At 39.7% G+C, this 24,642-nt stretch overlaps 1 protein-coding gene across 1 annotated transcript in view; it reads left to right on the forward strand.

Moving 5' to 3' along the window:
* The window catches only part of LOC100378717 (hamartin-like), a 56,071-nt gene that overhangs the window by 15,856 nt on the left and 15,573 nt on the right, over positions 1-24,642 (forward strand). Inside the window, exons 4-11 of the mRNA XM_085492299.1 lie at positions 1,774-1,923; positions 4,830-4,974; positions 6,415-6,566; positions 9,267-9,340; positions 13,948-14,069; positions 15,971-16,621; positions 18,063-18,792; positions 24,568-24,614. Of these exons, the coding sequence (XP_085348425.1) occupies positions 1,774-1,923; positions 4,830-4,974; positions 6,415-6,566; positions 9,267-9,340; positions 13,948-14,069; positions 15,971-16,621; positions 18,063-18,792; positions 24,568-24,614 (2,071 nt within the window). The remainder of the gene's footprint in view (positions 1-1,773; positions 1,924-4,829; positions 4,975-6,414; positions 6,567-9,266; positions 9,341-13,947; positions 14,070-15,970; positions 16,622-18,062; positions 18,793-24,567; positions 24,615-24,642) is intronic.

Genomic DNA, 24,642 nt, shown 5'->3' on the forward strand with positions numbered 1-24,642 from the left:
TTACAATTTCAACTTCTTCTTTGAAACCACAAGTCAGAATGTTTTCAAATTTGATATTCAAGTACTTTGGATGGTTCTTTCTCAGATTTGTTCATTTCATGTCAAAATCTCTCATACTCTATTTTTGGTGAATATTTTTGTCATTTTTCATAAAAAGTGATATTTTGGACTTCTTGTTTAAAACCACAAGTCCTATTACTTTGATATTACATATATATACCGGTAGGTACTATACGTGGACCTCTCTCAGATTTGTTTATTTCGTAATGATATCTTAAATTCTCTAATTTTGATGAAGATTTTTGGTAAAAAGTAATATTTTCGACTTCTGATTGTCTGATTGCTTTGATATTACATGTATAGGTACTACATGTGGACCTCTCTCAGATTTGTTCATTTCATGTTGATATATTTTTGGTGAAAAGTGATATTTTTGACTTTGAAAACAGCTAGTCCGATTGCTTTGATACTATACATATTGTTCATTTTCTAACGATGTCTTCAGTTCTTTAATTGAAATGTGCATTGCTAACAGCGGAGCTACTTCAGCCGAGAGACTGCTTGTTCTTTGTTTGTATGGAGCTTATTTACGCTGATTTTTGATGAATTGAATGTAACATGCAGGAAAAAAGGTATTTTGTCAGAAGTTTATTTTCACTGATTCACTCCTTCAGAAAAAATAAATTCCAAGTGAAAATAAAGTACTTTAACCAGTGTGTTATTGAAAACATTGGACTTCAGATTGTGTGATTTTATTTCCACACAAAACATTAATGTTACAATTTCTTTTGTTCTCCTGGTACATAAATTTCATTGCTTTTTCACACTGCGGATGATAATGAAAACATTTTCACACAACAGCATTTTAAAACTGAAGTAAACGATTGTAACACTACAATCACCATTACATTGCCACCTGACAGCATTGTGATGTAGTGGGAGGAAGGGGGCTACCGCTGCTACAATGGTGTCAAAATTTACAAACATAGAATCCTTGGTTAATTACCAATAAAAAAAATGGAAATGACCTCAAAATTATTTTCAAACATCATGGGAAAAATCATGCATTATGTTGCTGCTATCTTGGATGCCTCGATCTAAATCTCCTTTTTGTCAGTTGTGATCTTCACAAGTTTTATGGTCATGGGTAACGATTTCCGATACTAAGACAATCTATGAATGAGGCATTTATCTGTCATCTCCAGTTTAATAAAACCTGTTACTATTCACAGATAGTTTCTTAGCTCCACTGTCAACTTAGTCAATACTTAATACAAATGTACCTTGGTTGTATTATCTAAGATGTTTTTATTTCATGAAGATATCTTTTTGATGAATATCTTTGTCAATTTTGGTAAGCCTGATTGCGTTGTTATTTTCTATGTAGACACCGTGGGTGGACCTTGACAGATGTGTTCATTTTGTGACAATAAGTTAAATTAATTTCCTAGTTTTAGTGAATATTTTTGTCATTTTTGGTAAAAAATGCTATTTTCAATTGTCTAACTTAACTATACAGTGGAGTGGTATCAGCCGACAGACTGCTTGTCTTCTAATACTACCTCATTTCAAAATTTCAAATTTGTCTTCTGATAATTTGTTTCACCAGCAATTGAGTAGTAAACACTGCAAATAACTTTTGTGCAGCAAATCTGAATAAATCTTCACAGTGTACATTCAATTGTGAAACTATTGTTGCCGCTAATAGGCATAACTATTCAAAATAGCAAAACTAAAATCCACATGATAGTAAAGTAATATTTTTATTTACAGCACCTGTTTGAGAAATTAAATGAGTGTCTCAGAAGTTTCAATAAGATGGCAGCATTGACTTTACTTGGTTGCGTTGTAAGAAAACAACCTTCATGGTTGCATAAGATCATTCATTCCCCGTTATTTGTCTCATTACTCAACTGTATTAAAGTAAGTATTATCTGTATTGGTTACAAGTTATTATCAGTGTTGGGTTACAAGTTACTATCAGTATTGGGTTACAAGTTACTATTGGTATTGGGTTACAAGTTACTATCAGTATTAGGTTACAAGTTACTATCAGTATTCAGTCACAAGTTACTATTGGTATTAGGTTACAAGTTACAATCAGTATTTGGTTACAAGTTACTGTCAGTATTGGGTTACGAGTTACTATCAGTGTTGGGTTACAAGTTACTATCAGTAGTGGGTTACAAGTTACTGTCAGTATTGGGTTACAAGTTACTACTGGCATTATGTTACAAGTTACTATCAGTATTCAGTTACAAGTTACTATTGGTATTAGGTTACGAGTTACTATCAGTATTGGGTCACAAGTTACTATCAGTATTGGGTCACAAGTTACTATCGGTATTGGGTTACAAGTTACTATCGGTATTGGGTTACGAGTTACTATCAGTATTGGGTTACGAGTTACTATCAGTATTGGGTTACAAGTTACTATCAGTATTGGGTTACAAGTTACTATCAGTATTGGGTTACATATTACTATCTGTATTAGGTTACATATTACTATCTGTATTTGGTTACAAGTTACTATCGGTATTGGGTTACATGTTACTATCAGTATTGGGTTACAAGTTACTATCAGTATTGGGTTACAAGTTACAATTGGGTATTGGGTTACAAGTTACTATCAGTATTGGGTTACAAGTTACTATCAGTATTCAGTTACATATTACTATCTGTATTAGGTTACAAGTTACTATCGGTATTAGGTTACAAGTTACTATCGGTATTAGGTAACAAGTTACTATCGGTTTTAGGTTACAAGTTACTATCGGTATTAGGTTACAAGTTACTATCGGTATTAGGTTACAAGTTACTATCGGTATTGGGTTACAAGTTACTATCAGTATTGGGTTACAAGTTACTATCAGTATTGGCGATCCGCTCTGCTAGGATTGCCCTTATAATCACTTTTGTCGTTTTGTGTGTGTGTCTGTGTGTGTACATTTCCAGTGTTTTCACGTATGATTTTTTCTGTGAATTTTTTGGCTTGGCCAATTTCGTTCAAACTTGGCATGTAGGTCACACCTTCACCCTAGTTATTAGGAAAAATCTGAAAAATTTTTTTGGCCCACCGTTGCCATAGCAACAGCCAAAAACTGATTTTTGAATACTTTCGCCCAAAATGTATTACCTCCTACCAGTTTTGTACACAGTCAACTGGCATCGGTGTCGCTGGGTGTATATGATAAAGGGAAGTTGTGCAACCAAATTTGCCTAGTTCGCAGTTTTAAAAAAATAACTAAGGCAACAACTCGCGGTTTTTCAGCATTTTTGTAATAAAGACATTATTCTCCATCAATAATTCGCCCAAAACAAAAACATTTCTACTAATTCTTGTGTTTTTTCGACGTTTTTCGAAAAACCTGCGATTAGGCTGCGAAAGTAGAATATTCCGGAGGGGGCGAAAGGGAAGAGCTAAATTTAACGTGTAAAAATAGAATGCGTATTTTGACCTGTATGCGGTTGTTGCCAAAGAGCCCTGTGTCCATCGCCTGGCGATGCTCTTCCGTTTCACCAGTTGCGTTTTTTTTTACTAAAATTTGGGCAGTACTGTCAATCACGAAAATTGATGAATAAATTAATACACATAAAATATGAATCACGGGCTAATTCAATGGTCACCGAACACTCCACTGCTAAACAATATGTGGCAAGATAGTCGCGTACTGTATATTTGACAGTTTTTTGCGCGTGTCCGTAATAACGCGCACAAAGGATTGTGGGACAGTGTCCTTTATTTGCTGGCATTCTTGACTTTTGACTGCAGTTCTTTTTTATATTTGAGAGTACCGTAAATGCTTCTGATATGCTCTTAGGTTGCTTAATATCAGTCTGAAATTCTGGACTGTGGTCATATTTTTCAATTAGGAGTCGTATATTTAAATAACTCACCATGACTAGTGTTTTGCATTATGAAGTATATTGTTATGAAGGTCAACACACTGCAGTTTAGGTAATTTTTTACCATTTCGTTATTTCACTTTCCAGCATTTACAGGAAACGCTTCATTCTAGAAAATGCTATCGCAAAACGGTTGGAAATAAAAATGTAACAGCAGAATACGTCCTAGCACAGCCACTCTACTAGTAGAGTGACTGTGGTCCTAGTAATAAACTAAGTGACTTCTAAAGACTGAATGGTGTTTGCGAAGTTCGTATTAGTTATAAACCGACGTTAGCTTCACGTTTATGTCACACCATGGAAACAGCCAACAACATGTTGCTTGTTTTTGAGCGGAGCGGATCGCCAACCAGCCTGCCGGCTTGTTGGGTTACAAGTTACTATTGGTATTGCAAGATTTATTGTAAGATTTGCCTGGACTGATTTTATATTCAAAGTTGGTACAACAAGACATAATGGTATACATATGAACAGTTATGACCATTGACCGACTAGTGGTGATTTCAGTACCAGGTGTGCCTGACGATTTCATTTCAGCCTGGTATTGTAGCTCATTATTGGTCACTGATGCACGTCTGTTTGTTTTCATTGAAAATGGCCGACTGGTGATCATGTATTTATTCACTGGTAAATGATTTTGTTCATGTTATTACATTTAGTTACTATATATTACCAGTATCATGTTACTAGTTACTAAACATTACCAGTATCATGTTACTAGTGACTAAATATTACCAGTATCATGTTACTAGTTACTAAACATTACCAGTATCATGTTACTATTTACTAGATATTACCAGTATCATGTTACTAGTTACTAAACATTACCAGTATCATGTTACTAGTTACTATTTATGACTCGGGTAGCATGTTTAGTCACTTGAGAGCTTTGCATTCACTCGTAATCATTTTTTTTTCTTCAGAATGACACTGATGTGCCGGTAGTAATGAGTTCAGTGCTGATAATTACAACTCTTTTGCCCATTGTACCATCTTCTGTTGGGCAATATTTACAAGACATCTTTGAAGGATTCAGCAGGCTGTCGTCATGGAAACTAAAACCACCTGGTAAATATTTATTGTACTATTAATATTAGTTGGATCAAAGATCAATCATAAGTGAATATTTAAATATTTAATGTATCAAGTGATTTAGTAATTAGTTTAATGTATTGTTGAGTCTTTGTAAGACGATTTAACCATTAGAACCTTCCCTTCAGAACTGATTAGATGTAACTATTTCACTACGACTGTAATTGTCCGGGTAAGCACCCAGGGTCCTGAACATGGAAAATTAAAAAAAAATTAGAAGTGGGCCTATGCCCGGACATCCCCTGCAAAAAAACTTAAAATTCACAAAAATTGACAACACCCTCATCGAACTGCAACAGGGAATAGAACCGCGAATAAAAACATGAAATAAATTAACAAATAAACCAGAAATATCGACAGTGAAGAATCATTTGAATTTAGATTTCCCCACCGACAAACTCGCCCAATACATGTGAACTCAAAATAAACTAAAATGTCGGGTTAAACTGAGTAAAATTTCCAGTTTTGACAAATACCGGTTAACAGTCATACAAGATCAATACTAATTTACAAATTTATACAATAAAATTTTTGAAATTTAATAGTTTGGAAACAAAATTCTCAGATCTCTATTTGTACATTCATCGCTATCTACGTCAAAGTCCAAGTCGATGTCACTGTCGCCGTCGAACAAAATCCCTACAGCTTTGTCCTAAAGTTTGTTGATGTCATCGCACACAATTTGGACTGTCTGTCAGCTTGGCACTTTTAATTCATGTCTAATCACAACAAGCAGCCTGTCGGCTGAGATAGCCTCGCTGTTAGCAATAGACATTTCAATTAAAGAACTGAAGATATCATTAGAAAATGAAAAATATGTATAGTATCAAAGCAATCAGACTTGCTGTTTTCAAAAAAGACAAAAATATTCACCAAAATTAGAGAATTGAAGATATCATCTTGAAATGAACAAATCTGAGAACGCGAAATTAGTATTTCGCGTTCACCACTCATTTTACACAATTGACATATATTTTTCAAGAATTTTTATCAGAATCACAACAGACAACAGACTGCAAGGGAGTCAACTGCTCATACAACAAATGAAAAATATTTTTTTAAATTTGTTTTATTACAAGTGTAGAAAAAGACGTATGTATCAAAATTGGAGGTTGGGCGTTTGCCCAGGCAACTATGGTAATTGTGTTTAGCGCCCTAATGCGGCAGAATCTAATGTGAAATAAATAACTTTTATCACTATTCACAGAATAGAACTAAATAAATAAAAATATTTAAAGTTTTCATCAAAACTTCTAGCCAGTGAAGAGCTACTTTTTTTTTGATTAAGAATTTACTAAGAAATAGTTGAAGAATAATTAAATATGAGTAAAATCCTGAATCTAAGATTGTGGAGAAATAATCAAGATATTTAAAGATGAATCTGTGAAAAAAACCATAATATTTTTTCTTCTTCAGCCATTGTACCGGAAGTGCACATCTTACATCTACAAGTTGCTGTTTATTCATTATTTCATCGCCTGTATGGAATGTACCCGTGCAACTTTCTGTCATATCTACGATCAAATTATGGTAAAGATAATAGCGCTGAATTTAATCAGATAATACTGGTGAGTTCAATTATTAATTTATTAAAAAATAACCTATCTATCTCAATAGACCATTTTCCGTTCAGTGCAAGAATCACGCGTTATGCATGAAATCGAACGTAAAAACAGGACAAACAAAGGTCATAGCATTGTAGTGGCATCAAACATCGCGAGAGATTCGACAAACGCGAAAGTATTTTGGGGGACATTTCCATGCTTAATACTGCTGTCCACATTTGATGATAGGCAATTTCGATTAAGTGAGGGTATTCAGAAGCAATATTCCTCTGTCGAAGATCGGCCGGTCGATGTGAGCTACGAAATAAAGAAATTCTAGTTCAAAATCAAATCGCTCGATTTTTGTGGCAGACGTTTGACGCGGGTCTTTCATGCATCTCGCGAAATAGACATAATAGCACATAGTACCGGTAAGTAAATGACAGAGGTGATGATTTTAATGATTCATTATACATACAAATGTAATTTTTGGTTTATATGCTCCAATTAGGAATGTTTTTTTTATAGAGCTAATACGGTATATGTTTTTTTTATAGAGCTAATACGGTATATGTTTTTTTTATAGAGCTAATACGGTATATGTCTTTTTTATAGAGCTAATACGGTATATGTTTTTTTTATAGAGCTAATACGGTATATGTTTTTTTTATAGAGCTAATACGGTATATGTTTTTTTTATAGAGCTAATACGGTATATGTCTTTTTTATAGAGCTAATACGGTATATGTTTTTTTATAGAGCTAATATGGTATTTGTTTTTTTTATAGAGCTAATACGGTATATGTTTTTTTATAGAGCTAATACGGTATATGTTTTTTTTATAGAGCTAATACGGTATATGTTTTTTTATAGAGCTAATACGGTATATGTTTTTTTTATAGAGCTAATGCGGTATATGTTTTTTTATAGAGCTAATACGGTATATGTTTTTTTTATAGAGCTAATACGGTATATGTTTTTTTATAGAGCTAATACGGTATATGTTTTTTTATAGAGCTAATACGGTATATGTTTTTTTTATAGAGCTAATACGGTATATGTTTTTTTTATAGAGCTAATACGTTACATGTTTTTTTATAGAGCTAATACGGTATATGTTTTTTTTATAGAGCTAATACGGTATGTTTTTTTATAGAGCTAATACGGTATATGTTTTTTTTATAGAGCTAATACGGTATATGTTTTTTTATAGAGCTAATACGGTATATGTTTTTTTTATAGAGCTAATACGGTATATGTTTTTTTATAGAGCTAATACGGTATATGTTTTTTTTATAGAGCTAATACGGTATGCGTTTTTTTATAGAGCTAATACGGTATATGTTTTTTTTATAGAGCTAATACGGTATATGTTTTTTTTATAGAGCTAATACGGTATATGTTTTTTTTATAGAGCTAATACGGTATATGTTTTTTTTATAGAGCTAATACGGTATATGTTTTTTTTATAGAGCTAATACGGTATATTTTTTTTTTATAGAGCTAATACAGTATATGTTTTTAGTCCCCGTTCGGACGTAGTCCGAAAACGGGGACTTGTGTTTTGCCCTGTGTGCGTCCGTGCGTCCGTGATCACCTGTATCTCGAATATGCATGGACCGATTAAGTTCAAACTTCACTCATACATCACACATTATATGGGACATATGCACATGCATTTTTTTCATGATCCGATTAACGATAGCCGAATAGCGGCCATTTTAAGGCCGAAAATGCATCAAAATCGCACATTTTCACCATTCCGGACCTGGATCTCAGTTATGCAGGGACGGATTTTGTTCAAATTTGGTACATACATTAAACATAATAGGACCTTGATGCACGTCATTTTTTTTTTCGGATCAAGTTCGAAATGGCGGACTGGCGGCCATTTTGTTTTAAAGAATTCAGTTCTGGATCCGTATCCGAGACATGTCTGGATTGATCAAGTACGAACTTCACACGCACATGGTACATCATGTCATAAATATGTATGTGCATTTGTTTCATGATCTCATTAACGATAGCCAAATGGCAGCCGCTTTAAGGCCGAAAATGCATTGAAATTGCACATTTTCACCATTCCGGACCCGGATCTCAGTTATGCATGGACGGATTTTGTTCAAATTTGGTACATACATTAAACATAATAGGACCTTGATGCACGTCATTTTTTTTTGAATCGGGTTTGAAATGGCCGACTGGCAGCCATTTTGTTTTAAAGAATTCAGTTCTGGATCCGTATCCGAGACATGTCTGGATTGATCAAGTTCAAACTTCACACACACATGGTACATTGTACATCATGTCACAAATAGATATGTGCATTTGTTTCATGATCCGCTTAACAATAGCTGAATGATGGCCATTTTAAGGCCGAAAATGCATCAAAATCACGTATTTTCACAATTCCGGAACCGGATCTCAGTCATGCATAGATGGATTTTGTTCAGATTTAGTACAATGTGTTGTACATATACAGGTGCATTTCGGTCATGATCTGCTTTGAATGTATATGTCACTCAAATATGAACGGAACGGGGACGTGTCATTGACAATGACTTGTTTTTATAGAGCTAATACGGTATATGTTTTTTTTATAGAGCTAATACGGTATATGTTTTTTTTATAGAGCTAATACAGTATATGTTTTTTTTATAGAGCTAATACGATATATGTTTTTTTTATAGAGCTAATACGGTATATGTTTTTTTCAAATTGTAGCCAATGCTGGAACATGTACGTATGCATCCATGTTTAGTGACAGGATCAAAGGATATGGAAACAGACACTTCTAGGTAAGACATGTCACCATGACTGCACAAACAGACACCTCTAGGTAAGACATGTCACTGTGGATGCACAAACAGACACCTCTAGGTAAGACATGTCACCGTGGATGCACAAAACAGACATCTTTAGGTAAGAGCATGTCACCATGGCTGCACAAACAGACACCTCAAGGTAAGACATGTCACCGTGGCTGCACAAACAGACACCTCTAGGTAAGACATGTCATCTTGGCTGCACAAACAGACACCTCCAGGTAAGACATGGCACCGTGGCTGCACAAACAGACACCTCCAGGTAAGACATGTCACCGTGGCTGCACAAACAGACACCTCTAGGTAAGACATGTCATCTTGGCTGCACAAACAGACACCTCTAGGTAAGACATGGCACCGTGGCTGCACAAACAGACACCTCTAGATAAGACATGTCATTGTGGCTGCCCAAATAGACACCTCTAGGTAAGACATGTCACCGTGGCTGCACAAACAGACACCTCTAGGTAAGACATGTCATCTTGGCTGCACAAACAGACACCTCCAGGTAAGACATGGCACCGTGGCTGCACAAACAGACACCTCCAGGTAAGACATGGCACCGTGGCTGCACAAACAGACACCTCTAGGTAAGACATGTCATCTTGGCTGCACAAACAGACACCTCTAGGTAAGACATGTCATCTTGGCTGCACAAACAGACACCTCCAGGTAAGACATGGCACCGTGGCTGCACAAACAGACACCTCCAGGTAAGACATGTCACCGTGGCTGCACAAACAGACACCTCTCTGTAAGACATGTCACCATGGCTGCACAAACAGACACCTCAAGGTAAGACATGTCACCGTGGCTGCACAAACAGACACCTCTAGGTAAGACATGTCATCTTGGCTGCACAAACAGACACCTCTAGGTAAGACATGTCATCTTGGCTGCACAAACAGACACCTCTAGGTAAGACATGTCATCTTGGCTGCACAAACAGACACCTCTAGGTAAGACATGGCACCGTGGCTGCACAAACAGACACCTCCAGGTAAGACATGTCACCGTGGCTGCACAAACAGACACCTCTAGATAAGACATGTCATTGTGGCTGCCCAAACAGACACCTCTAGGTAAGACATGTCATCTTGGCTGCACAAACAGACACCTCTCTGTAAGACATGTCACCGTGGCTGCACAAACAGACACCTCTAGGTAAGACATGTCATCTTGGCTACACAAACAGACACCTCCAGGTAAGACATGGCACCATGGCTGCACAAACAGACACCTCTAGGTAAGACGTGTCATCTTGGCTGCACAAACAGACACCTCTAGATAAGACATGGCACCGTGGCTGCACAGACAGACACCTCTAGGTAAGACATGTCACTGTGGCTGCCCAAACAGACACCTCCAGGTAAGACATGTCACCGTGGCTGCACAAACAGACACCTCTAGATAAGACATGTCATCTTGGCTGCACAAACAGACACCTCTAGATAAGACATGGCACCGTGGCTGCACAGACAGACACCTCTAGGTAAGACATGTCACTGTGGCTGCCCAAACAGACACCTCTAGGTAAGACATGTCACTGTGGAGGTATGTAAATGTGTCGAAATGGGCGTAGTGCGAGTGGTTAGTGCTAGTAGCACTAATCCGAAATAGTACTAGATCTAGTGCTAAAATGGCACTAGATCTAGCGCTAAAATGGCACTAGATCTAGTGCTAAAATGGCACTAGATCTAGTGCTAATATGTACATAGTGCGAGTGGCATTGATATCGCATTGTCAACGACGTCAATACATCCCGTAATTGTCCGAAAATGAATTAATATTTATGTAAATTGTTGTATCTTTCATTCATTGGAAATGTGCTGCAGTGGGAAAATTGAGAATGTACATGAATGTCATTGTCCACGTTTGTCGTAATCACGGTTACTAACAGAGACCTTTGAAACAACGCGATCGGCCGGGAAACTAGCTCCACGGACAGTGAAACTGCAGGTCAAACTTCGCAATTTTTACAAATTGTGAATAGATACACTGTATGAAATCGTATTGTGTGGAAGTTTGTGTTTTCAGCTTCGGTGGATATAAACTTGTAACTTGTATGTAAATGGGGGAATTCAGCGTTGATTTTTTTTAAATCGCTGACGTACCGTTTTATTTCTAGTCGGCGCCACATTTAATGAAAATAGATCTTCAATGAAATTATGATGCCATATATGAACTAAATAAAAAAATTGTATACTCCTAGTCTAAGTCCCGGGTCCCTGTAAAACTCGGTGGATTTTGTGTGTACGGCGACCTGTGAATGGGCATGTCGCTCAGTACCGCTGGGAACCAGACAGAAAATGAACCGTTGTCTGGTTGTCATGACATTGACCTTTGCGGACATAATCAACCAATGATAAAAGTGGATTCACGCAATCCTGTTGTTACATTGTACCAAGGAGCATAGACCTTAGAATGTCTATGCAAGGAGGTACTAACGGAAGCAGCGACAACCCCTCTCAAGTGGCCATTTAAGCCTCTTAACTGACTTATTCCCCTTTGTTTCAACCCAAGTTAATCCTGACAAGGACACTGTCAAGCTCATCTTTACACAAGTAACCAGTTAGCGGAATATGATATAACCTCGCCGATTTTTTAACATGACCATATAATATATGTCTAGACACTTTCTCAGCAATAGTATTTTTTAGGAGTCCTATTATTTGTTCTAGACTCTCGAAATTTTGTTCTTGTTACAGTTGCTAATAATTAAAACATGCGAAATCTGTGAAGTTACAAGTTAGTCTGTTGAATTTCCGGTTGTGAAATGCGTATTTTAACCCTTCACAGCTAAACAAACCCAGTGCGCATACGTGATGACCGTAGTTTTGTAATGCGGCGATTTTTCGGCAGTTTTTAAATATTTTGGCGTAATTTTTTAGACATTTCAATCTTTCCGGACGCCTAAAATAGTCTATTTAAGCACCGTCCCTCAACACGGATGGTGATTTAAATTTTTATTCAAGAGCGTGTTTATTGTTACAAGCGTGAATGGGTAAGCTTCGTTTGGACAAAGAGCTGCTATCACTGTAAACAATATTAAATTATTCTTCTGATGCTCAGTTCATCTTTTGAAAACAACTATTTTTTGACTTGAAAAAAAAAATCATGCCATTTTCCCATCAAAATCCAAGCCAAAATATCGTACTACAACATCGGCAAATCTCTTCCGCGTTGCGTTCAACCTATTTAAATGAGCTATGGTGATTTGAACACATGGGCATCCTTCAGCATTTTGATTGGTTAATTAGCGATTTGACCTATTAGCTCAACTCATGCAAAAGAAACATGGCGGATACCCATACAGCATCGAACGTTTATATGCGATCGGAATCATATGCTTACGATGAAACTAAGTGAATTTTATTTGAATTTCATAACAATTCAACGAATTTATTTTTTGTGCATTATTATAATCACTACTGAATAATATTCAACAATTGTGAGACGCAGCATGACCGGATTGCGCAACCATAATCATTTGCTACTACGCAATGCAGTTGTGTTCGTTTTTATTTGAAACTTCGTTGAGAATATACTTTCGTTACCAATAAAATAAAAACAAATGTATTTGAAAAATGACACTGGGCGATATTGTAATGAAATTGCAGGCGGTCTACTTTTTAATTCAACAAGAATTATTAATTATTATTGTTAACTCTGCAATAGTTTCTTTCGTCTTAGGTGGCCCAACTGACGGTGTTGAAAGTCTGCTTAGTTAGATACTTCAATGATGAAAATGGAAGTCCCCAAAAAATATTTGATGATTATTTTTTGAAATTCTGAGCCCAAAATAAGTGCCCACCAGCCGTGAAATCCCCAGGGAGATTTTCGGATGGCTAATTTACGACGGCATATAAAGAAAGTATTATTATGGATATCTCGCGTATATTGCCGATGTTTTATACTGTTTGTAGTTTGAATATGAAAGTGGTTGTTGATGCCCCTCCTATTATTCGACATCGTTGACAATGCGATAACAATGCCACTCGCACTGTGCACATTTTAGCACTAGATCTAGTGCCATTTTAGCACTAGATCTAGTGCCATTTTAGCACTAGATCTAGTACTTTTTCGGATTAGTGCTACTAGCACTAACCACTCGCACTACGCCCATTTCGACACATTTACATACATGCACTGTGGCTGCACAAACAGACACCTCCAGGTAAGACATGTCACCGTAGCTGAACAAACAGACACCTCTAGGTAAGACATGGCACCGTAGCTGAACAAACAGACACCTCCAGGTAAGACATGTCACCGTAGCTGCACAAACAGACACCTCCAGGTAAGACATGTCACCGTAGCTGCACAAACAGACACCTCCAGGTAAGACATGTCACCGTAGCTGCACAAACAGACACCTGTTACATTGCACAGAGCTTATTAGTTTTATAATCAAATCTATTCATATTCATATTCATATTCATATTCATTACCTGATTTTCAGCGTTTTCATCAATATCTCAAGTACAAGTAATTTTGAATTAGTTTTTAATGAATTAGTTTTTTGAATTAGATTTTAACACAGGAGTTCTTTCTAAGCTTTCTTTGATTACTTCTTGCAGGTGGATAAAAATGGAAAGTCATGACATTGTAATGGAGTGTGCCAAAGTGTCACTGGATATGTACGAGTCCACTAGAGAGGCTGGCTCATTACAGACACCCAAATCAGTGTGTAAAGTATCTAGTAAGTCAGTGTGATTGTTTGTTATTCATTTCTTCATCAGTAATCTCCCATTGTCCACCATTTATCAATTAGTAATGAAAATTAATAAAAATAAATTAAGATTAAAATGGCAATTTTTAACGTTATATTGGTAAAATTTTGTTTGTTGAATTTGACATGTCATGTGTTGTATATTAAATGCAAAAGTTGCCAGATATGTACATCAGTTTAAATAGCACACATCACTGTGTAGATTCAATTGTGATTGAGTATTAAATTGCATAGTTAGTCAGCTTTTGGCCAGTGTAACTTGTATATGCCATCACTTTCCGATTTCATTTTTGCCTGGTTTACCCAAACAAATTTTTCCGTAAATGAAACTATAAAATACAACACAATATCAAACAAACAAACTATCAAGTCTATAAACTGAATGAATACAAGAAAATTGCAAAACTACTCGCAAAAAGATTAATAAAACCAATGCTTTGAGTTACATGATGAATATCATTCCTTCAGGTTTTCACCAGTTTGCTTTGACAAAACCATGTACAATGAGATAACTTATCAAGTTACATGCATACAAGGCCTGTATGCCATTAAATTCACAAGGATCGCAATTGCGCCATCCTAAAAACATGTATTCATATTATGTGATTTGATTGTGTTACACCAATAACATAAAAATAAATGTATTGTACTAAACAATGGGATGAACAAGTACATTCATTGATTAGGTGGCCTTGATGAGTCCAAATAAAGAATAGCCTTATCAACAATATGATGAATATTATTGGTAAATGAAAAATCAATATTCACACCAAGTTTTTGTGATGAGTGACATGATCCAAGACCGATATGATAGTAGTAGTAGTAGTCCAGAATTTTAAATCCGGTTTGGTCCCCGAAGACGAGGGTGGCCAGATTCACCTTGAACTAGTGGCAATCGCTTTTACCCCCTCCCTCCACTTTGCATGATTTAAAGCATCCCTCATCCTCATCCCAACCTTCCCACTCTCCTCCTCCACTTGCATCTTCCACGTCTTCTTTGGCCTTCCCCTTTTCCTTGGACCACTCACCTCTAAATCAAGGGACCTGCTTAATACATGCCCATCCTCCCTCCTCAGCACATGCCCATACCAACGTACCCCATTTGCCTTCGCCAACCAATCTACCGCTTCCTTCAAACCCAACATCTGCATCAAGTCCTCAGTTAACGTTCTGTCCATCAACTTCACCCCACACATCACTCTCACCATCGCTCTCTCCGTCCTCCTTAAAATACCCAGCTCCCATACAGCAATGCTGATCTCACACAACTCTTATAAACTATTCCTTTCATCTCCAAGGGAAATCTCTTCCCATATAGTAGCTCTCCACATTCCCTAAACTTCACCCAAGCAAACCTTGCTCTAGCTGTCACAGCCGCCTCACACCCACCACCCACACTTACCTTGTCCCCCAGGTATGTAAACTCCTTCACTGACTCAACCTCATCACACAACTTTTCTTCCTGTTCCACCACCCTTCCAACTCCATTCTTACATCTTCCACACGCAAAATCCCTTGCCAATCTTTGGGTCACCCTCTTTATCTTTGCACATCTCCCATGTATCCACTTCCCACATTTCACACACCGCACTGAATTTGCCTTTACCCTCGTTTCCACACATGCCACATGGGTCAACCTTACTCACCAAGGCTTTCTCCTCCGTCCCACTCACCATCACTTTTGTCTTTCCCAGATTTACCTTCAAACCCTTACTCTCAAATGCTTTTTTCCATTTCACAAACTTCTCCCTCAATCCCTCCATTGTGTCATCCATCAAGACCAAGTCATCAGCATACAACATCTCTCTCATCAGCCCATGATAATCTTCAACAATTGGTTTACAACTTTGTTGTGTGTTTTTATTTGACAGGTAATACCGCCTCCGAAGAGGGATCATCAGAACATCGTAGTCACTCCATTATCAGTCCCAAATCACTGGAATCAAGCTTAACAACTACTCCCAAAAAAAACTTAAAACCTTCTCTGTCACGTGAAATGGAATCAGTATGGAGTCCCTCGGTGTTATGCGGCCTGTCCACCCCTCCTTGTCAAATATCTCCTTCCTCTAGTGTAGCTGACCTATCAGGGTCATTGTATTCATCTGTGCCAGCTACTCCAACATCTGTGAATGTAACCACACCAACACAAGCCAATATATTCACGTACGGTACTCCATGGGATGAAAGCAGGAGAACACCTCTAAGCAAAGCTAACATCCTTACTCGACTAACAAAGTCTCTCTCCAAATCGGACACTCCGTCACCCCCTCCCCAGAGCGAGGAAATTAAAAAATCCGACCAAAGTTCAGAAACAAGCTCTAAATATGAATCACTGATAACAGTTCTAGAAAGACAGACTGACACATCAAAGAAGGAGAGTTTTGATGAAAACATAGTTGAAGAGATGCAGATGGAAAGGGATGAGTTGAAAGTGAAGGAGAGGGAGAGGAAAGTTTCAGTCAAGGACTTACCCAAACTAATAGAAGGTTTGTCAAAGTCAATGGAACAAGGTCAAGAAGATGGTGAGTCTTAGATGCATTCATTGGCGATTCGCTACTCTAGGATTGCCTTTAAAATCACGTTTGTATGTGTATGTGTGTGTATGTGTGTGTGTGTGTGTGTGTGTGTGTGTGTGTGTGTGTGTGTGCGTGCGTGCGTGCGTGCGCGCGCGTGTGTGTGTGTGTGCGCGTGTGTGTGCGAGCTTTCTAGGGTTTTCCCCTGAGTAATTATGATTTTTTTGGTTTGGCCAATTTTGCTCAAACTTGGCAGACAGGTTACATTTTCAATCTATTTAGTAAGTAAAATGTGAAAAATATTGCCATAGCAACAGCCAAAAAAATGATCTTTGAATAGCTTTGCACCAAATGTATCTCCTACAAATTTATGATAAAACACCTCAGACATAGCTCATTCTACTCAGCTTGAATGTGGGCACAAAATTACTATTTGAATTTTTTGATATCTTTTTTTATTACCGAGAAATTTGACCCCATAGTTGGGGTAACTGTTAACCAGGAACAGCATTTTAACCCTTCTGTTATTTTTTTGGCCAGGTCGATTTGGTTCATTTTTATTTTGGCTAAGTTGTGCACTGACAAGTGATCACAGGCGCCGACATTGTAAATGGTGCATTCAATCAAAATTAGAAAATTGCAATCGCAAAATTGTCGGAAATAATAATTATAACAGCAGAGTATGTGCAGTGAAGTGACTTCTAAAGACTGAATGCTTTTTGTCAAACTTTGTATATGTAGCCCGGTTTTCGTGTCCTACCATGGCAACAGCCATAAACATGTTGCTTGTTTTTTGTGCGGAGCGAATCACCAACCAGCCTAGCAGCTTGTTTTAATGCAACTCATACATGCCCTCTGAAAGTCACATATATTGGTATATACCGTGTTTCTTTAGCGTCATTTAACCCCAGTAACTAATGCTGTCAAATTTAAGTCATTTTTAACTGCTTTTGAACTTTGCAAAAATGTTCTGTTTAATTTGGAATGTAAAACACAATACTCTCGTCAAAACAACACTCACTCCTGACCCATGATCATGTAATCAATTATAAAGTACATATACACTAGTTTCATACAATTACTGTGATTACCGTAAAATCTCTAATTTAGGAGGTATTTTTCAAAAATTTCAATCTTTTCTGATGCCTAAATTAGTCTAACTTGACTTTTACCGTAGTCATTGACACTTATTCAAGAATACAATGTTTATTGTGGTTAGCAGGAATGGGTAAGCTTCATTTCGACAATGAGCTGTTATCACCGTAAATAATGTTAAATTGTTCCTCAAATGTTCTGTTTATCGTTTAAAAACAACTAATTTTTTTATTAGAAGAATTTTTAATTATTATTAAAAAAACAACAACATGCTGTTTTCTCATCAAAATCTGGACACAGAACTGCTTGTTGAGTACATTATGTGCATGCTGTTTTACTTTCATTTTTGTTTCAGATGATGTGAATGAAGAAATATCTGCCATTGTTAACACGCCCCATGATACAGATAGCGAGAATAATGATGTGGACAGATCAAGTTCAACTCCTTTTAAAAGTACCACTGAGTTTCTTACAGGACCCTCTAGCTTTCCAGAAAAACAGTTCTATCACGATCCTACCCATGATGATCCACAAATCAATTTTTGTAGTGATTCTAGCTCTCAAATTGATGATTTTTTTCGAATTCGATCCAGCAGCGATCCTGTTAGTGCAAAATCAAAACTTTTTCAGCGTAGGTTAAATAAACTGGAACAGAATCATTCAGGTAGGAGTTCTATTGAGAGACCAATTCCTTTTGAAAAACTAGGACTCATTGAGAACGCTTTTCAGGACAGATATTTTGAGAACCCTGCTATGGTAGACGTGTGTGTTGGAACCGATGACCGTAGCTTTACACCTATCCGAGAACAATGCGATATCTCCACACAAAATGATATTTCACAAGTCACAGGCAATGAAATGCAGAACTCGCACATCATGTCGTATTTGAATTTTTTGCCAGCGGCTTTAGCACCACCAGTTATGATGTCAGAGTACATGGAATCCTCGCAGCAATATTACACATCACCAAGTGGTTCATCAATGAATGGGAGTTTGAATCTTTCTGTATCAGCTATGTCCCCACCACAAATCCTTGATCGCCACATAGAGCTAGGAAGTGATTTACATGGAGATGAACTAAGACGGTAGGTACTGTACACACCTACATTCTTTTAAATCTTTGGCAGTGGGGAAGTGGTTGGTCCTAAATCTTTGGCAGTGGGGAAGTGGATGGTCCTACATCTTGGGTAGTGGGAAGTGGCTGGTCCTACATCTTGGGTAGTGGGAAGTGGCTGGTCCTACATATTGGGTAGTGGGAAGTGGCTGGTCCTACATCTTAGGTAGTGGGAAGTGGCTGGTCCTACATCTTGGGTAGTGGGAAGTGGCTGGTCCTACATCTTAGGTAGTGGGAAGTGGCTGGTCCTACATCTTGGGTAGTGGGAAGTGGCTGGTCCTACATCTTAGGTAGTGGGAAGTGGCTGGTCCTACATATTGGGTAGTGGGAAGTGGCTGGTCCTACATCTTAGGTAGTGGGAAGTGGCTGGTCCTACATCTTGGGTAGTGGGAACTGGCTGGTCCTACATCTTGGGTAGTGGGAAGTGGTTGGTCCTACATCTTGCGTAGTGGGAAGTGGTTGGTCCTACATCTTGGGTAATGGGAAGTGGCTGGTCCTACATCTTAGGTAGTGGGAAGTGGCTGGTCCTACATCTTAGGCAGTGGGAAGTGGTTGGTCCTACATCTTGGGTAGTGGGAAGTGGTTGGTCCTACATCTTGCGTAGTGGGAAGTGGTTGGTCCTACATCTTGGGTAGTGGGAAGTGGCTGGTCCTACATCTTGCGTAGTGGGAAGTGGTTGGTCCTACATCTTGGGTAGTGGGAAGTGGCTGGTCCTACATCTTGGGTAGTGGGAAGTGGCTGGTCCTACATATTGGGTAGTGGGAAGTGGTTGGTCCTACATCTTGGGTAGTGGGAAGTGGCTGGTCCTACATCTTAGGTAGTGGGAAGTGGCTGGTCCTACATCTTAGGCAGTGGGAAGTGGCTGGTCCTACATCTTAGGTAGTGGGAAGTGGCTGGTCCTACATCTTGCGTAGTGGGAAGTGGCTGGTCCTACATATTGGGTAGTGGGAAGTGGTTGGTCCTACATCTTGGGTAGCGGGAAGTGGTTGGTCCTACATCTTGGGCAGTGGGAAGTGGTTTGTCCTACATCTTGCGTAGTGGGAAGTGGTTGGTCCTACATCTTGGGTAGTGGGAAGTGGCTGGTCCTACATCTTGGGTAGTGGGAAGTGGTTGGTCCTACATCTTGGGTAGTGGGAAGTGGCTGGTCCTACATCTTGGGTAGTGGGAAGTGGATGGTCCTACATCTTGGGTAGTGGGAAGTGGATGGTCCTACATCTTGGGTAGTGGGAAGTGGCTGGTCCTACATCTTGGGCAGTGGGAAGTGGCTGGTCCTACATCTTGCGTAGTGGGAAGTGGTTGGTCCTACATCTTGGGTAGTGGGAAGTGGCTGGTCCTACATCTTGGGTAGTGGGAAGTGGCTGGTCCTACATCTTGGGTAGTGGGAAGTGGCTGGTCCTACATCTTGGGTAGTGGGAAGTGGCTGGTCCTACATCTTAGGTAGTGGGAAGTGGTTGGTCCTACATCTTGGGCAGTGGGTAAGTGGCTGGTCCTACATATTGGGTAGTGGGACATGGCTGGTCCTACATCTTGGGTAGTGGGAAGTGGTTGGTCCTACATCTTGGGTAGTGGGAAATGGTTGGTCCTACATCTTGGGTAGTGGGAAGTGGCTGGTCCTACATCTTAGGTAGTGGGAAGTGGTTGGTCCTACATCTTGCGTAGTGGGAAGTGGTTGGTCCTACATCTTGCGTAGTGGGAAGTGGTTGGTCCTACATCTTGGGTAGTGGGAAGTGGCTGGTCCTACATCTTGGGTAGTGGGAAGTGGCTGGTCCTACATCTTAGGTAGTGGGAAGTGGTTGGTCCTACATCTTGGGCAGTGGGTAAGTGGCTGGTCCTACATATTGGGTAGTGGGACATGGCTGGTCCTACATCTTGGGTAGTGGGAAGTGGTTGGTCCTACATCTTGGGTAGTGGGAAGTGGTTGGTCCTACATCTTGCGTAGTGGGAAGTGGTTGGTCCTACATCTTGGGTAGTGGGAAGTGGTTGGTCCTACATCTTGGGTAGTGGGAAGTGATTGGTTCTACATCTTGGGTAGTGGGAAGTGGCTGGTCCTACATCTTGGGCAGTGGGAAGTGGTTGGTCCTACATCTTGGGCAGTGGGAAGTGGTTGGTCCTACATCTTGGGTAGTGGGACATGGCTGGTCCTACATCTTGGGTAGTGAGAAGTGGTTGGTCCTACATCTTGGGTAGTGGGTAAGTGGTTGGTCCTACATCTTGAGCAGTGGGTAAGTGGTTGGTCCTACATCTTGGGCAGTGGGTAAGTGGTTGGTCCTACATCTTGGGCAATGGGTAAGTGGTTGGTCCTACATCTTGGGTAGTGGGAAGTGGTTGGTCCTACATCTTGGGTAGTGGGAAGTGGTTGGTCCTACATCTTGCGTAGTGGGAAGTGGTTGGTCCTACATCTTGGGTAGTGGGAAGTGGCTGGTCCTACATCTTGAGTAGTGGGAAGTGGCTGGTCCTACATCTTGGGTAGTGGGAAGTGGTTGGTCCTACATCTTGGGTACTGGGAAGTGGTTGGTCCTACATCTTGCGTAGTGGGAAGTGGTTGGTCCTACATCTTGGGTAGTGGGAAGTGGTTGGTCCTACATCTTGGGTAGTGGGAAGTGATTGGTTCTACATCTTGGGTAGTGGGAAGTGGCTGGTCCTACATCTTGGGCAGTGGGAAGTGGTTGGTCCTACATCTTGGGCAGTGGGAAGTGGTTGGTCCTACATCTTGGGCAGTGGGACATGGCTGGTCCTACATCTTGGGTAGTGAGAAGTGGTTGGTCCTACATCTTGGGTAGTGGGTAAGTGGTTGGTCCTACATCTTGAGCAGTGGGTAAGTGGTTGGTCCTACATCTTGGGCAGTGGGTAAGTGGTTGGTCCTACATCTTGGGCAATGGGTAAGTGGTTGGTCCTACATCTTGGGTAGTGGGAAGTGGTTGGTCCTACATCTTGGGTAGTGGGAAGTGGTTGGTCCTACATCTTGCGTAGTGGGAAGTGGTTGGTCCTACATCTTGGGTAGTGGGAAGTGGCTGGTCCTACATCTTGAGTAGTGGGAAGTGGCTGGTCCTACATCTTGGGTAGTGGGAAGTGGTTGGTCCTACATCTTGGGTACTGGGAAGTGGTTGGTCCTACATCTTGCGTAGTGGGAAGTGGTTGGTCCTACATCTTGGGTAGTGGGAAGTGGCTGGTCCTACATCTTGCGTAGTGGGAAGTGGTTGGTCTTACATCTTGGGTACTGGGAAGTGGTTGGTCCTACATTTTGGGTAGTGGGAAGTGGCTGGTCCTACATCTTGGGTAGTGGGAAGTGGCTGGTCCTACATCTTGGGTAGTGGGAAGTGGCTGGTCCTACATCTTGGGTAGTGGGAAGTGGTTGGTCCTACATCTTGGGTAGTGGGAAGTGGCTGGTCCTACATCTTGGGTAGTGGGAAATGGCTGGTCCTACATCTTGGGTAGTGGGAAGTGGCTGGTCCTACATCTTGGGTAGTGGGAAGTGGCTGGTCCTACATCTTTGGTGGTGGGACATGGCTGGTCCTACATCTTGGGTAGTGGGAAGTGGTTGGTCCTACATCTTTGGTAGTGGGACATGGCTGGTCCTACATCTTGGGTAGTGGGAAGTGGCTGGTCCTACATCTTTGGTAGTGGGACATGGCTGGTCCTACATCTTGCGTAGTGGGAAGTGGTTGGTCCTACATCTTGGGTAGTGGGAAGTGGCTGGTCCTACATCTTGGGTAGTGGGAAGTGGCTGGTCCTACATCTTGGGTAGTGGGAAGTGGTCGGTCCTACATCTTGAGTAGTGGGAATTGGTTGGTCCTACATCTTGGGTAGTGGGAAGTGGCTGGTCCTACATCTTGAGTAGTGGGAAGTGGATGGTCCTACATCTTGGGTAGTGGGAAGTGGTTGGTCCTACATCTTGGGTAGTGGGAAGTGGTTGGTCCTACATCTTGAGTAGTGGGAAGTGGTTGGTCCTACATCTTGGGCAGTGGGAAGTGGTTGGTCCTACATCTTGGGTAGTGGGAAGTGGTTGGTCCTACATCTTGGGCAGTGGGAAGTGGTTTGTCCTACATCTTGGGTAGTGGGAAGTGGTTTGTCCTACATCTTGGGTAGTGGGAAGTGGTTTGTCCTACATCTTGGGTAGTGGGAAGTGGTTGGATCTGATACTTATTATGTAGATATCATGGGTGGAACTGTATGGGATTCGTAACCAGATGATAACAATTGTAATTGCCATGGCAACAACCATATACATTGTGATACGGCAAGAACGATAAATATTTTGACCGTGAGGTTGCTTATCTACTGTTCACATATGCAAATTACCAGTACATTATGCAAATTAGCCATTACCCTGAGACAATTTTCTGGGGAAACACTGCTACATTTTGGGTAGTGTGGGTGGAGTTGCTTGTCCTACACATTGTTTTGTTGGGAAATATTTCAGTTCAAATGTAGTACATGTGCCCATAACTGTTATTAGTCCCCGTTCGGACGAAGTCCGAAAACGGGGACTTATAATTCGGTCTCCGTCCGTCCGTGTGTCTGTGCGTCTGTGCGTCCATCCGGAGTCATATCTCAGATTCCCTTGGACCGATTCCGTTCATTCTTTGCATGTGCCTAGTACTTTATGTGGGACATATGCACATGCAGTGGTTCAGCGATTCGATTCAAAATAGCCGACTGGCAGCCATCTTGTTTTTTGAAAATGTTGTATTTTGGACATGCTTTGTCCGTTTTCATTCAAACTTGGTACATAGATTATACATGTTAGGATACATGTCCATGACGATTTATTTCACAACTGGATCAAAGATGGCCGACTGGCAGCCATCTTGGTTTTTGAAAATGTCATATTTTGGACATGCTTTGTCAGTTTTCATTCAAATTTAGTACATAGATCATACATGTTAGGATACATGTCCTGACCGTCCGTGAGTTCCTGAGTCTGTCTGTCCGTCCATCCGTGTGTCCGTATGTCCATGCGTCAGTCTGTCCAGAGTCATATTTCAGAATCCTGTTGACCAATTCCTTTCATTATTTGCATGTGCCTAGCAACCTTATGTGGGACATATGCATATGCAGTGGTTGAGCGATTCGATTCAAAATGGCCTACTGGCAGCCATCTTGTTTTTTGAAAATGTTGTATTTTGGACATGCTTTGTCAGTTTTCATTCAAACTTGGTACATAGATTATACATGTTAGGATACATGTTCATGACGATTTATTTTGCAATTGGATCAAAGATAGTTGACTGGCAGGCATCCTGTTTTTTTTTTATGTGGTATCTTGGACGTGCTCTGTCAGTTTCCATTCAAATTTGGCACATACATGTTTATACATGTTAGGATGCATGTCCATGACAATTTGTTTCAAAATCTGGTCAAAGCTGGCCGATTGACAGCCATCTGACTTTTGGCCTTACTACTATATTTCCACAATTTATGTACCATTTTCATTCATATTTGGCACATACATCATACATATCAGTTTGTTTCATAATCAGATCAAAGATGGCCGAATTACGGCTGTTTTAATTTTTTGCCATATTACTACTACACAGAACACGTGTTTTGATGAAAATAAACAATCTGTTGTATACGCCACTTGGAACTCAAGTTTCAAGAACACGCTCACGACAACCCCTCCGCTTTAATATGATGAACACAAAGAGAACTTTCAAACATTTAACGGGGACTGTGTCATTTTTAATGACTTGTTATATTCACTATTTTCATGGTCATAATTAGAGTGTAATTGTATTGTTTTTAGACTACCATTGACGTCCCAGCCATCAGTAAATTGGACTCACTTTGGAGGTAACTTTTATGATTGTTTATCATTTTC

Source organism: Saccoglossus kowalevskii, chromosome 17 (genome assembly GCF_978046115.1).
Source record: "Saccoglossus kowalevskii chromosome 17, keSacKowa6.1, whole genome shotgun sequence".
Lineage (NCBI taxonomy): Eukaryota > Metazoa > Hemichordata > Enteropneusta > Harrimaniidae > Saccoglossus > Saccoglossus kowalevskii.